Here is a 15,556-nt window from a genome sequence, read left to right as displayed (position 1 = left end):
AGACTCGATGGTGCCAGCTACAGACATTCTCTCAGGGCTCAGGGGTTGTGTGAGGGGGTCCAGTTCTTGTTTCGTGATGCAAAGAAGCACTGTTCTTTCCACAAAGGAGGGCAAGTTCTACAGCTACACAGAGGGAGGTCAGTAAAATCTTTTGTGTGACCTGAAAAAGAAAAACATTTTGCCAAAATTTGCTGGGCTAGTCGGAAAGCCAAGGTGACTTCAGACAGACTTGCTGGCCTCTGTGGTCTGGGAAAGTTCTGGTCCTTCACTCCTCAAGACCAATGGTCTGCAAATCTCAAAGAAAGTATGTTAGTTCTGTTACAGATCAGGGGCCTTCAGGCAGCAAGTAAGGAGTGTGTTAACTTGAAGCAGCCCTTAAGACCAGCTAGAGTGCTGTTATACTCTCACCTCAACCTAGCTTATCTGTCCCACATTAATTCATTCCACATACTTCTTTTTTGCTTTGCCTTTGTTTTTGAGTGGTACAGTATGCTGTGAACTGTGCTGGCGATACAAATAAGGCTTGACCCAGCCTTGAGATGTTCACTGGGTTGGAGGGAGGTAGAGAGTAAACAGCTACCCATAAGTCGGGGCAGTAGTGATAAGAGAATAAAGAGTTCTATAATAGATACAGAAGAGAGGCCCACATCAGAGGGAACAATTAATTCTACCTGTTTCACAGAGAAGACTACAGTTAAGCCAGAGTTGAAGAATGAGTGCACACTCACCATGTGGAAAGAGGGGGAAAGGAATTCCAAGTTCTGAAAAGGAACAGAATTGCATCTATGGACGTGAGGGTGGAGTCTCTCCTTTAACAGGATAACCTCTTTGTTTCTCCGTCACCTTAAACAGAACTCTTTGCTTATCCCACCATCACTACCAACCCCTACCCAGCAGATACACAGAACTCCCCCATACTTTGGCTACACTGTGCAGCTTGCACAGATCATGCGATGCCCTTGTCCAGATCATGTCAATCATGTCATTGCTCATCATGCTTTTCCCTATGCCTGGAGACCCTCCACCCCTCTCCTCTACCTGGAGCACCCCTTGTCTTCCAAGGCCCAACTCAAACATAACTGCTTCATGAAACCCTCTTTGACCCTCAACCACCCTGCACAGATTTATTTGCTTCCTTCTGTGGGTTCCCATTATCTTCAGGCTCGGTGTTAGCATTTACCACATCAGGGAACCATTGTTAGCAGTGTGCCCCAGGCCTGGTTGTGAGTTCTTGGAAGGCAGGACCGTGCTGAGCCCAGTGCCTGGCATGAGGTCACCTTCAATCACTGGTCACAGATTGAATGAATAAACCAGAAGTATTAAAAGGTTCTCCTTTTTTACTCTACAATAGCATAATTTTCATCAAAATTCCAAAATAAACATCAACTTGGCTTTGCTTAAATAAACCCTGACCAATGCAGGTAATATTTTACATTCAAGTTTGATAAATGGATATTAAATACACAAAGGAAAGAAATCTCTCAGGGCTTGATGACCAATGGTTTAAAAAGGAGATTTAAGCAGGTCACATTCAATTTAGCATCTTTACGTAACTACTTCACACACTGCAGTCTGAAACCCAAAAGCCTATGCAAAGTAAAATGAAGAGTCTTTAGCAAAATCTATTGTGTTTACTACCAGTTTTGATTCCTCAGCTTTTCTCAGCATCTGTACAGTTCAGAGTAATATGTACTGTTTAAAAGGTGTTTAGACATAATAAATTAGTCATTTAAAAGTGTAATTAAATGTAACCATATTTCTCATAGCAAATTGGCTTTTGTAGGCATCTTTTGCTAAATAAATCAAGCCTACTGAGAAATCCATTGGCCTTTGACAGACAAATTTTTCAAAGTTTCTAACTTAGAACCAAATTCAATTAAAACAATACTTTACAACTTCTGTGGAAACCAGGCTACAAGTAATCAATTTTGGAGGGTTTCCGTTAGGAGTAGCTCTCATGAGATTTATTTAAAAACTTGGCTCTGGGAAGCCTTAGGAAGGGAGTTAGGAGTTGCTTATGATGGATTCTTAAATGAATTTTATTTTGGTGAGGGCTTTTGATTGACAATAGCATAAAACCGTGTCATGGGTAGGTGGGTATGTGTATGGTTTCTTTTTAAGGAAAAAGAGTAGCTATTAATGGTAGCAGCTTCTTGCCAGAAGAATGTAGACCCTGCATCAGCCAACCTGAGCTCAGATCCCAGCTCTTCCATTTACTGGCACGATCGCCTGTAAACTTAGGAGTAGTAAAAGGGCTTCGTTTTATTGGCGTGGTGAGAACTGAATGGGTGTGGGGAATGCACATGCCCAGTGCCTAACAGAGTACACGCACAGCTCTTATCTGCTGCTCCCCCAAAGTTATTCTCCTCAAAGGGCCACCCGAGTGATCAGAAAAGATTTCTAGGACATTTCCCTTTTTTGTGACCGCTGAGGGCTCTAAGGATAGGTAGAGGTTCTACTATGCTTGTTTGGATGTGAGCTTAACCACTGAAATCCAGACTTACCCCTCAGAGCTTTACAAATAAACCCTTCCGTTATTTTATTATTTCACTCTTTCATTATTTCTCTGTCCTGCCTTTACCCTAGATTCAAGAAAAGCGTTCCTCATGTGCATGCAACCCTGTAGGCAGATACCCTAAAGCCATCATTCCTTCAAGTTAAGAATTCCCATAATCTAATATCAAGCACATAACTCTCCTCAGCTTGTTTAAAAAAAAAAAAAAAAAAAAAAAAACGCTCATCGCATGCATCCATCAACATGGCACATTGCAGAGCATACTATTTGGAGAAACCAGGCAAAATGCACTTAATAAAATTACAAGCATATGGTGAGGTTCTCAGACAAGTTATTTATGGTCTTGATTAACCTTGCAACATTTTTGCCATTTTCATAGGTTTTACATAACAACATGAAAATATTGTCTTTACCTTTTAACATGGCAGGATTATCTTATCTCCTGTTCTTTTATTTAGCCTTCTCTTCTCTCCCTCACCCCAGAATTTCTAGCAGCTTGATCTTGGGGAAGCAAAGCTTCTTGTGCTCCTGGCAAATTTTAGGAATTTGGGTTTTCCTGACACTAGTGCATAGCAACAGCGCCACCAAAAGGACCAGGACCTGCGTTTCTAGGATCTGTTCCATTTCTTTGCTCATCAGCATATCAGCATTTTACGTAATGATTGCTCGCTGCTACGTGTCCAATATATAATATATTGGCATTTCAGGTTCTTTATACTTAATAGCTCTTAATTTGTTCTGATCTACACATTCATTAACTTCTCAATTCTCTTTGGGTGTAATGAGTTTTCTTTTAATTCTCCTGAACTAAAAAAGGTAAGGAGTTGGTTGTGCTAAGCTGCAGATAAATCTGATGAGCAGATGTTCTTATACCACTATAGAAATGATATATGAAAACTGATATTGGAGTCAGTGTAACACTGAAATGTGTGAGGAGTTCTGTGTTTAGTGACTATGAAAGTCACCCCGTGAAATAAACTGCCCTCGTTCTCAGAGTGTTATCTATTATATCTTATGTTTGTCCCAAATTTAACAATATGGCAAAACTTACTGTCTTTAATTTTATTTTTTTATTATTTTTTAATGCTTATTTTATTTTTGAGCAGGGGGGAGGGGCAGAGAGAGAGGGAGACACAGAATCCAAAGCACGCACCAGGCTCCAAGCTATCAGCACAGAGCCTGACACGAAGCTCGAACCCATGAACCATGAGTTCATGACCTAAGTCAGACGCTTAGCCACCCACCCAGGCATCCCTGTTTTCTTTAATTTTAAACATAAAGTGACATTTCATTAGGAAAGAAATCACATGAGTTTTATTTACGGTGAGGAAGTAGTCTTAGACGTCAGATAATTATCTCAGACCACTTTTTTTCTTCCTGCCATAAGGTGAACTGAGTTTGTCATACTTGTTTTCAACAACTTTGGTATTCACCACTGTAGGTGAACCTGTGAGCTGGAGTAAGCACTACAACCTAATGGTTAAAAGGGTAAACTGTGCTAAACTGGGTTCACATTCTCACTCCACTATTTCCTGGCTGGCATGACCTTGGGTGAACACCCAGTGCCTGAATTTCCTCTTCTTTTGGATAGTCATTAACGATGTCTGTTTCATAGAATTGCTGCAAGGAACAGAGTATGTGCTCAGTGAATATCAGCTAGTGCTGTTCTTATTGTCATAGTTATTGGTAGGTATAGGTTGCTATTCTTTTGCTGCTTCTTATGGTGTTAATAGCTTGAATATGGCTGAATTCCAAAACCAAAAAAACAATTTTATTTTTTTAACCTGTGCTTTCATAGAATATTACCTACCTAGAAATAGTGCAAATAGGTTTACTGCTGCCTATGTATCGAAACATACCTATTTCCATTTGTGGATGGAGACATGTGGCTTCAGACAGCCCATCACACTTCCCCCAACCCCACCCCATCACATTCAGAGAGCTTTTAGAAACCATTAGGCACTTTCTCATTCATTCTGATTTGGATCTAGGAAAACAAAAAGACCTCATGCTAGTGAAAGCGCTGCCCTTTCAAAGCATCAAAGCAAAGTTACAGGAATTGAAATATCTTGGAGGGGCTTTTTAGCTGCATCATTGCCATGATCCCTTCCAGTCCCTGAGTCTGATCATGCAATAGGGAGACATGTACAGAGAAAGGAAATTGAGGCCACCTGGTTTTGGGACCCACCCCAAAACAAAACGTGCTTCCTTCCCAGACGGAGTCACTAGCGTTGGGGGTGTAGAAGTCAGTTCATAGCAGTTATGTGTGTAAGTCAGAATGCTCTGCCATGATATGCCATCACTAAATTGAAGTTGGTTATTGAATAAAATATCTAGGGGTGACAACTTGGTAATTCGCTTTCAATACTAAAAGTTAAATTAAGGAATCAGGTATTCAGACCGAGTTCCATCACCCTACAATTATTTTAACTGAATTTTTTTCCTTTACCTTTCTGTCCATTCCCATCAGCAATCTTTACTACTTCAGAACATTTCCACTGGTTATTTTGTTTGTTTGTTTTCTAACACTAAGAAACCACTATTCATGGGAATCTTTTGTTGACTGTGTTCTTTTTCACTCCTTGTATCACTGGATCAGTTTTTTTATATAGACAGGAGCAGATGTGGAAAGGGTCAGTCTGTGTAGTCTTAAGTGAGAGCTAAGTCACAAACAAGATAGGATTCTGTAGCCGTTTCTATTCTCCAGAGGGTGGAGTAAGTCATTTGGAATAAGGGGGTTGGAGACAGGTGTAAATAGAATTAATGGTATAAAATTGAGAAGATGGAAATTTGCTGAATATCAGCACTGTGGTACTTAGAGAGTTATGGAAAGGCCTCTGGAAGTGAATCAGGGGAGGCCCATTCACTGGAGGCCGAGTACAGCTGAAATACTGGACGAATACCAATGAACAGATTATCAAGAGTATTTCTGCAACCATGTGAGATGCTCTAGAGAACCCGTTAGGCCCTTTGCTTGCTAATTCCTTTCTCTGCTGTGAAATAATAAAGCCTAAATCATAAAACTAAATTTCACTTGCAAATTGCTGGAAGTCTTATTTCTCCAGTGAGATCAAATATGTCTTATGACATGTTTTTCCTTCCACTGTTTTCCCAGCTGTTGTTTCTTATTACTGAGATGGTGATGCATTGATATCGGTTCAATTACCAAAGTATCTGAGTGCATTTAAATTCATGGTGCATCACAGAGAGTCAGGCTAAGTGACTGTGATTATCAGACAGGGTGTTTGATTTAAATTAAAGGAACACTTCCAAGAGATTATTTATAGAGGGAGACAGTTTACTCCAAAGAATTCCCATGACCCACATCTTTAATATTTTAGGACCTGTTAAAATAAGAAGTATGTGGAAAATAAGGAATATGTGCTCTGTATGTACAGGCACCATTGCCATACTGTTTCCCTCAGTTGGAGTCAGCCCTGTGGGGCCACATTATGGGTGAAAAAGGCTTAACACCAATGCTGTTGGGCAAGGAAGTAATGGAGATCGTCTGAATGCAATTCAAAAATATATTCCAAATTCCAGCTTGTAATAAAATGAGAATGTTAAAAATGTTTTTTGTATTAGAATTACATGGTTGTTAACCACATGAGAAAAATACTGCAAGCTGATGTTCAAAAAGAGATATAGTGGAATTGTCTCCCTTTATAGAACCAAGGAAAAACATCAAATTCCATTGGAGGCAAAAGTTTAAGGCTTATTTGGGGATGTGGTAGTTTAGTGGTGCTTTGAAATAGTAACTTAAATGTTTTTTGTGGAGGGAAAAGTTGAGATTTCATATTTTTCTTAGGTATTGGCACCGTTTTGTTTTTTGGGGTTTTTTTTCCACTTTACTGATTAGTGCTTGAGGTTTTATTATGCACTTGGGGAAAATGACCACCTTGACCTAAGATTTACATGTGTAATTCCATTAGTGAACATTCAGGCTATCCTTGCAAACTTGCTAACATTGAGATATAAATATATATTCCCTATCTCTGGGTCTCTGAGTTATTGCTGATACTTGCTGTGCAACATTAGCTCCATGAAATATCTTCTATTTTACTGTAGCTGGAAATATCAATGGATGTTAACAGCGTAAAAATTCCACAGGGAGGAAGATTCCACGTGTGAATTTTACACCATAGATGCGATCTAGTGCAGTGACTGGCCATTAAAATAACATGTGTTTTTCTCATGTGTACCACCGTGTTATTTGCTGGATCTCCCAAAACAGCCTTTGAGTCTTCTGTAAAATAAACAGCCCCTCCTTGCAGATCGTCCCTCAGGAAAAAATGACAGCACTGAGAGTGCATGTGAAAGTATATGTAAAGAACACAACACTGATTAGCACCTCACAAATGTTTTTCTTTTACAGCCCGTCAACCAGGGTCATCATTATCAGCAAGAAATGAATCCACCTTCTCCTTCTAATCCCCGGTAAGAATCATTAATAAGTTAAGTGTCCTTTAAAAAAATTATTTAAAAGATTGTGCAGGGTGCCTGTGTGGCTCAGTCAGTTCGGCATCCGACTTCAGCTCAGGTCATGATCTCACAGATGATGGATTCAAGCCCCACATCAGACTCTGTGCTGATAGGTCAGAGCCTGGAGCCTGCTTCAAATTATGGGTCTCCCTCTCTCTCTGCCCCTCCCCTGCTTGTTCTCTCTCTCTCTCTCTCAAAAATAAGTAAACACTAAAAAAATGTTTTTTAAAGATTGTGCATTTTTCTTGTTTTCCCAAAATTGTTTTCCAAAACTTCCAAAGAACTTCCAAATTTCTTTTCCTTAGGAGTCTAAGTTCAATCTACTTTTTGTTATTGAGAATGTGGTGTGATGGTTAACAGTCTACCTGGGTTTAAGTGACACCTCTGTCTTTTACTAGCTGTAAGATTTTTGAGCAAGCCATTTAACTCAAGGTCACCCAGGCATAATAATTACCCCATACTCTTGGGATGATCATATGAACGAATACATGAAAAATTCATAGCACAGTTTTCGGCACACAGTGAACTCTCTTTAAGTGCTAATTTATTTCATATTATTCTATTTGCATAGATACTTGATTTTAATTGGTATGTAATGTTTAGTACATTTTAGGCATGAATTTTTTTGTACTATCAAGATAGCTTATATCAGTTCAAAGGCCATTCTCTTGTTTTCAAATTTCAAAAGCTAATAATCTCAAAACTATTTCATTATTTCAAAAATGTCATTGACATTATGCATCATTTGTCAATATAGAAAAACCTCATTATTGGGGCATCTGGTATCTCCGTTGGTTGAGCGTCCAATTCTTGAGCTCCGCTTACGTCATGATCTCATGGTTGGTGGGATCAAGCCCCATGGCAGATTCTGAGGTGATATCGTTGAGCCTACTTGGTATCCTCTCTGTCTCCCTCTCTCTCTCTCTGCCCCTCTTCCCCGCTCATGTTCACACATGCACATCTCTCTCTCTCTCTCTTTCTAAAAACCTATTATTTTAGGCTCACTAAAGCAAGCAAATCTGAATTTGTGTTTTGAAATATATGTAGTATTAAGTGATTTTCTAAACTAAAAAAAATTTATCAGTACAAATCCTTATCACTTTATCACTATTTATTAAATATTAGGGATTTATTGAAAGTCAGTCTATCTTGAGCTCTACCCACAGGATCTTGGTTATTATAACGAATCTCATTATCAAGCCCTCTCACCTATACTGTAAGAGGTCCCATCGCCATGGAATGGACCAAAACACCAGTGATAGTACGGTAGCTCTGGCTCTAAAGTGTAAAGTTTATTTCAGAGTATCTGAATTAAGACTCATTGGTTGAACATATCAAAAACAACTTAGCTAGTATTAAAAGAGAGACAGACAAAGACAAAGAAAGGGAGGATTTTTCAAGTAAGAATACAGGGCTGTCTCCTGGAACCCAAGGGCAGCCAGGCCTCAGGAAGGGTATGGTGCTGGAACACTGAGAGGCAGCCAGGCATTTCCTCACTCCATCTCTGCTTGCTTCTTCCTGTCTGTTCCATTCTGGTCTCAAAGCACCAGCTTTCTCTGTTTCCAGTCACATAGGGCTGTCTGACAGCTCTTGAGTTTATGTATTACAGTTCAAAGTACAGTTCAAAGTACATGCCCAGCCTGACAATTCCTACTTTCCAGGAGAGAGAATGTGATTGGCCTAGCTTGGGCCAAGTATCCACTGTTGGTCCAATCAGCAATGAACAGCCAACCAAGCCATGTTAAACTGACAGGAGACCACCTACATGGTTTATAGGACTTTTAATGGGGCCCAGAATATTATGACATAGGCAGAGTAAATGTTCTTCATTAGTAATCACTTCTCAGTGTTGCTGGTCTATACACATGATCTGGTCATTCTCTCATGTTATCTAGTAGGGGGAATTGCCACTATCATAAGTAGATATAATACAGAGTTCAAAATTGAGGTCGTAATTTCAGTGTATATAAAAAGATGTTTTAACATTCTGAAAATCAGTTGGCTCTTGACGTAAAATGTGTCTCTTACAATCCTTCAGCTCATAAACATTTTATCTGTGCATGAGTAAACTTTTAAGGTAACTGGAAATCCAATGTTAATCCAAATTATAAGTAGTCAAAATTTATAAATCTGAACAAATGAAAAGTGAGACGAAGGTGTGTTAGAAAGTGGAGGCTTTTGTTTCCATAAAAGGAGAAGGAGGACCTAACTCTCATCCTAAATCTGCTATTAACCCAGCATATGATCTCAGACAAGCCTCCCAACCCGCTCAGACCTCACCAATAATATGAACACGTATTTAAAAGAAAGGATTTGAGTTACATGCTCTCTTAGGTCACTTCCAGGTTCCTGATTCTGTGGCTTTGATGAGATTCATTATAGACTTTATGTAAGAAACCCAGTTCTACCATCAGAGGGACACTGCCCTATATAGAAAATACATCTCATAATGTTGGATTAATTAGTGTTTAGATGTAGTAATATATAACCTTAAACATCTCTTTTAATATTTGATTCCCAAAGATATAATATAGGAAAATTCACCAACCTAACATACAGCATATTTTATTTAGCCAATTAAATGTTCATTCATTTAGGGAAAATTAATTTACATTTTTACATAATAAAATAAAAAGCCAAAATCCAAAGCAAAAAGTAAAATGCTGCCAACCCCATTTGCCAGCAGGTTATCCAACAGTTTTCTAGAAAATTATTGTTTAGTTGTTCAAAAAACTTACAGATTACATGGTTTGGCTCTTGGCTCCATAAATCCATCAGCTTGGAAGAATTGGCAGAAAGACATTATTGGACCATAAATAAAGACAATGATAAAATTATAAGGTCAGCATAGATGATCATATAAAAATGGGATAAATTGAATCCTGTAATACATGTAATTTAACTTAAAATAGAAAACTATGATTCTTTTAAGGTTTGTATTTGCTACATTTCTTACGAATAGATCTCACACCTAGACCCTAAACACAAAACTTTAAAATTAAACTTTAAATTTAAATGATACTGATAATGAAGATGGGAAAAAAAAAATGTAAGAAATGAAAAGACAAGTTTCCAAGTCTGCCCCTTGGATGAACAAGCATCTAACCTGAATCCCAGATTGAAAGTTCTGCCTGCGAAGCCTCTAAACAACACACAAGAGGCAAGTAGTCTCTTCATTTCCTGAATTAAGTGCAGCTGTGGTCAGAGTAATGCAAACATGATGGGGAAGGGGACATATATGGATGCAGGTGCATCGAGAGAGCATGTGGGTGCCCTGTGGGATGGGAAGTGGCCACACCAGCTTCAGTGACCTGTCTGCAGCTACTCCAGAGACCTAAGAACCTAAGATTTGTACCCACACTCATTCTCATACCCATACTCGTACCCGCGCACATACATATATTTAGAGAGTCAGTTTCCAATTAGCTTAATTAATGTAACAGAACGATCAATATCTCCAAAGTCTTTCATTTACATTTTGCTCTGGGAAGATTCTTATCTCTGCAACATAACTACCTTCTTAGTTTTATGTGCTTCTGATTAAGGTTAAAGATAGCATGCAGTCCACAAAGCAGACAAATTTGGGTTTTGAAGAGTTGACTCTAGGATGCCAATAGCTAAAACACTACATATATTCATAGATTGTTTTCCTCAGAGTATAAGAATCTACTTGCACTCACAGGGCAATGCTTGACATTGGATGGAGTGGGGATACAATGGTAATCATTTCCTGAGAAATTCACAGTCTAGGAATTGAAATACACATGGTTCACCTCATCCTATCCCCTTGTGTCTAGATTTTCCTAAAGGCAGCATCTCAGATTCTGGGGCCCTCGCCCCCAGTGTCCACCCACACTGCCGTTTGAGACCGTGACAGCCTCTATGACAAGGTGCAGACATAGCTAACATAATCCAATACAGTTTAGAGGCGTGTTGGGTAGGAGGAAACAATTTCACAGTTCATTCATGTTGAGAAATGTTTCCTAGCATGTAAACTTACCTGCTACCAAACGAATGCTGTTTGCAGCCTTAAGTCATTTATTGTAAAATGCCATCTATTGGTTTGTGGGGTTTACAGCTGTCCCTTAGGCACATCCATTTATGTGTTTATGTAGATTCTTCAGAACAGTTGGAGATATTTTTGTTCAGAAATGGGTTTTATAAAATAAGCTGTGATTATATTCTGGTTGTCTGTTCATGTGGATGGAGTCGATAACCAGTCTTTCATTTCAAATGATGATTATACTTGGTATGTTTACAACTCATTGGAAAATTAGGGGGAGGAGGGAAGGTAGTCAAAGGCTCTGTAAGGTTCTCAATGTTTATAGAAATAAACAGTTTAGAAAATAATTCCTGAATGCCCAAACAGTAATGAATGGCATGGTTTTCTGAAGTGTTTGCTTTATGATTTATCACCTATCTGTAGTTTTTTTTTTTTAAATGTCACTGCCGATTGTGTTAAGGCTTGAATCCTTTGCAGCTTTGCCACATGTTTGTGTAATATAAACATACTTATAACTATAATTAGATGATAAAGCCCTGCGGACTTTGACAAATGATTAATAACCACTGACCGCAGTTCACGCTGGCTCAGCCAGCCTGACTGAGGCAAGCTGGCCTGTCATCGTAACCTACAAGTACCACTCTGGACCAATCGCAGTGGCTTCATTTTTCTTTTCTCTCCAGTTGTCAGGACTCACATCTGATATGCTGCTCTGTTGCTTAAGCCTTTTTTCCCCACCAACACAAAAGAGAGAAAATGTATAAATAAATAAAATTAAATACAGAACTTGCATGCCATGTTTCTCCTCAAATGATTAAGTTTGAATCATTTTAAAACAAGTAAGTTGGATTTTTAGCAAATGTTTCTCCTTCAGACCAAAGCACAACAAAGGATTTCCTGATTAGCTGTGCAGTTTCTCTAAACTAGTTGTGTTAACCGTTGTTTTCGATTATCTGCATTTTTGTATTACATCTTAAGGATCCATGGATAAAACCAAAGGCACCAGTTTTTAGTTGCATCCTTTCTCTTGTTAGCTTCAGAAGACCTGTCCGTATCAGCGACTCTCATTTCATACCCCCATCCCCAGAAATTCACACCCGCTCATCTGAGGACAGAGATTCTGGGTCCTCAGAGCCCCCAGACTGGTTGAAGCTCCTTGACCGTCATTGCTGTTGGAGCTCCAAATTCCCTGAGGGAAGCATGGCATCATGTTCTCTCTCCTGGTGCTGTTCAGCCGGACTGGCTTGGGTAGGAGCTCCATCAGGATTTGAGCTGAGGGAAGCAGAGTAGAAGTATGCCCAGATAACACTGAGAAATGAAAATCTTCATCCTGAATGTTAACAAGTTAAATGTCAAATTTTTTCCCTACATCTTGGCAAGAATTACCCTTTCCTCTCCTGAAAATAGGATGACAGTGGTATTACTTTATTCATAAGCAGGATAACACTGTGTTTTTAGGAGAGGTTCTTGTTTGGATAGAGTTTAAATCTAATTTCCATGCGTGTTCCACTCCCTGTTGACCAGAGATCCCTAGACACTGATAACCACTAGAAAGGCCCTAATCTTTAATATGTGGTATACTAGGTATTATTTATACAAGCTATTTAATAATAGCTTCCAATGCCTTCCATATTCTAATGACTCTGAAAGTTATATGTTCAGCCCTGACCCTCCCGTGAATTCCAGATTCATCTATCCAAGCTGCCAACTTGACAGATATCCACTTGGATCTCTAGCACATACCTCGAATCCAAGCATTGGTTTTCTCTCCCTCTACACATCTTTTTTTTTTCTTCCCCATCTCAGAAAATGCACCATCATCCCTCTTTTACTCAAGGCAGAAACCAAGAGTGCTCCCTGCTTCCTCACCCTGACCCACTCCATGTCCTTCCCCAGCAGGTTTCCTGGTGATCCCTCCACCAAAGCGACACCAGATCCAGCCGCTCTCTCCACTGCTGCAATCCCAGCTCCCATTCCCCTCACCCCCTACCTGAACAAATGCCATGGCTTCCCACCTGCTTTCTGTGCTCCTTCAGCCCCTACACTCTGTCCCCAATCAGCAGCCAGAATAGTGGCATCACATCTAAACTTGAGCCAAGCATGGCCTCATGCAAAACCTCCCAAACGTTGCCCACTGCTCTTAGGATCAGATCGTGCTCCCCACCCTCAGTGCCCACCACCCAGACCATGTCTCATACCCCTGTGAACCGTGTTCACTGTGTATCAAACACCATGGCCATGTCCCTTTTTCCTGGACACTCCAGGCTTGCTTCCACTTGAAGAGATTTGCATGAGATGGCCCCTCTGCTTGGAGTTCCCTTACGCTAGAAAAGACCCTAGATAGCATCTTCCTTCTGTCATTCAGGGCTCCATCTAAATGCCATCACCTCAGAGAGGTCCTTCCTTAGCAGCCAACCTAAAATAGCCCCTGTCCTGTCAGCCTCATGACATCATCTTTTTTGTTTTTGTTTTTACCACAGTGCTCCTCACCACCTGGTATCTTCTTGCTTGTTTGCCTGTTGTCTACACACACACACACACACACACACACCTCCAGAATACACTGGAATGTAAACTGCTTGGGTCTGGGGACTTTATCTCTCCTGCTCACTATATCCCTGGCTCATCAAACAGTGCCAAGCATAGAGGAGACGCTCAAGAAATATGTATTGAATCTCACAAGAATGAATTTCCCCATCTCCCTACACCAGCTGCCTCACCATGGATTGAACTACTAGCTGGAACCCAGAAAGAAACACCTACATACTTTCCTCCCTTGAGGGCCAGTGGGACCTGGCCCTGTTCCTACATGTAGCAAATGAAATCTCATGAAATTGTTTTAGATGAGCCCTTAGAAGATAGCCACAATCTAAAGTCTCCAATAAAGTATCATTTTAAACCTTTCAACAGAGACAGTTTTCTGAAATTGAACTCCTGTGTTTTTTTCTGTATTCTTATTGGAAATTGCTCATCTGTATTTGCCTACACAAATACAGATTTTGTGGAGCCAGGTGCCACTTGCCAGAAATATGCTTGGGTTGCCCCTGCTGCAGAAGATGTGCCTAATCCTCACCAGGCTAACTGAATCTAGACACATATGTGGAAAAGAAGCAAAAAGGTACATAGAGAAACAGACAGAGGACTTGAGCTTATGGAGCTGTCCCCTTTAAATTCAAGGGACTTCTGCCCTTCCGGCTCCCCAAGAGGTTTTCAGTCCACTGGTTGAAGCTTTACAACAGACTTTAAAAACACATGATACAGGGGCGCTTGGGTGGCTCAGTCAGTTGAGCAACTGACTTCGGCTCAGGTCATGATCTCACAGGTTTGTGAGTTCAAGCCCCGCATCAGGCTCTGTGCTGACAGCTCAGAGCCTGGAGTCTGCTTCAGATTCTGTGTCTCCATCTCTCTCTGCCCCTCCTCTACTCTTGCTGTCTCTCAGTCTCTCTCTCTCTCTCAAAAATAAATAAAAATTAAAAAAAAAAAACACATGATACAAAGAGACCCAGCTGGGCCCCTGCCCTCCTTGGTCTACAGCAAAGACCCAGCTCAGAGTGGCCCTACCCTGGAGAACAGTCCAGCTAAAGGCACTGATAGTAAGCCAAATCCCTTGAGAATCATCTTGCTTCTCGCCTTTGACCTCTCTGCCCCTAGCACCACTCCTAGGCACAACTTCAGGGATACCCTTCCCGTTGGGTTCCAGCAGTTCACTAACAGAGCTGGGCAGCTGGTGGTCCACTGCCCCATCACTTCTCCTTCCTCCTCCCTTGGCACATGCCCAACCCACTTTGAGTCTGGCTCTGACCATTATTATCCCACCAGAGCCTGTTAGCTCAGATTGCACACCTGCTTCCATCACCCTGTCCCAGACCCTAACTGGCTGGCACCCCTGCACACCTGAACAATACTTCTCTTTCTTCACTTGGCTCTGCTTGCTCATTCTGGCCCTGCCTGCCTGGGCATCTGCCGACCCCATTCTTCAGTTTCTCAGTTGAAATGTCTGCCTGCTCTCAGACCAGATCTCTCTTGGGCCCACGGGACTTGACATTTCAACCTGAGTTCACTTGTACTCCATGAGAGAATCTTAAGCCATGAGGGCTGGGGAAATACTCATCAGCATTTTAGTAATTGTCGTATTTTCCAAAATTGCAAACTCAAGAAACCCATTTCCATAAGAGTCTAGAACAACAGATTGCATCTTCTACCCCTCACCTCCCCAAATTAATCCTGAAGTGATGGATCCCTGAAGACTGTTAGCATTTTTAACTAGCGGAATGAAGAACTCCTTCGGTCACCCAGGCCTCCCCAGTCACTGTTATCCATCCGGATGATGAACTCAGATTACCTTTGGCCCAGGGTCCAATGTAAAGAAGGTAATTACCAAAGCAATTATTTACCATTCTAACATGTTACCGTTTCAACTTTTAATTAAAAGATTCAGCTTTTCCTTCTAGAGTAATGAGCACCTTTAAAAAGTCGAAGTACTAATTCCAGTTTATAACATTCACTTCTCTTCTGTCCGAGGGGGAAGGGAGGGGATTGTAGGCTGAGGTCCAGGG

General features: G+C 40.6%; 1 protein-coding gene across 1 annotated transcript in view; it reads left to right on the top strand.

Annotated features, from left to right (window-relative positions):
- Positions 1–15,556, top strand: part of CFAP20DC (CFAP20 domain containing) — a 232,124-nt gene that overhangs the window by 178,055 nt on the left and 38,513 nt on the right. Inside the window, exon 15 of the mRNA XM_047097108.1 lies at positions 6,891–6,952. Within this exon, the coding sequence (XP_046953064.1) occupies positions 6,891–6,952 (62 nt within the window). The remainder of the gene's footprint in view (positions 1–6,890; positions 6,953–15,556) is intronic.

The sequence above is a fragment of the Lynx rufus genome, unplaced genomic scaffold (genome assembly GCF_022079265.1).
Source record: "Lynx rufus isolate CCGP_SWC_20201006 ecotype Redwood Valley unplaced genomic scaffold, mLynRuf1.p SCAF_4, whole genome shotgun sequence".
Classification (NCBI taxonomy): domain Eukaryota; kingdom Metazoa; phylum Chordata; class Mammalia; order Carnivora; family Felidae; genus Lynx; species Lynx rufus.
This window is presented reverse-complemented; position numbering and strand designations above follow the sequence as displayed.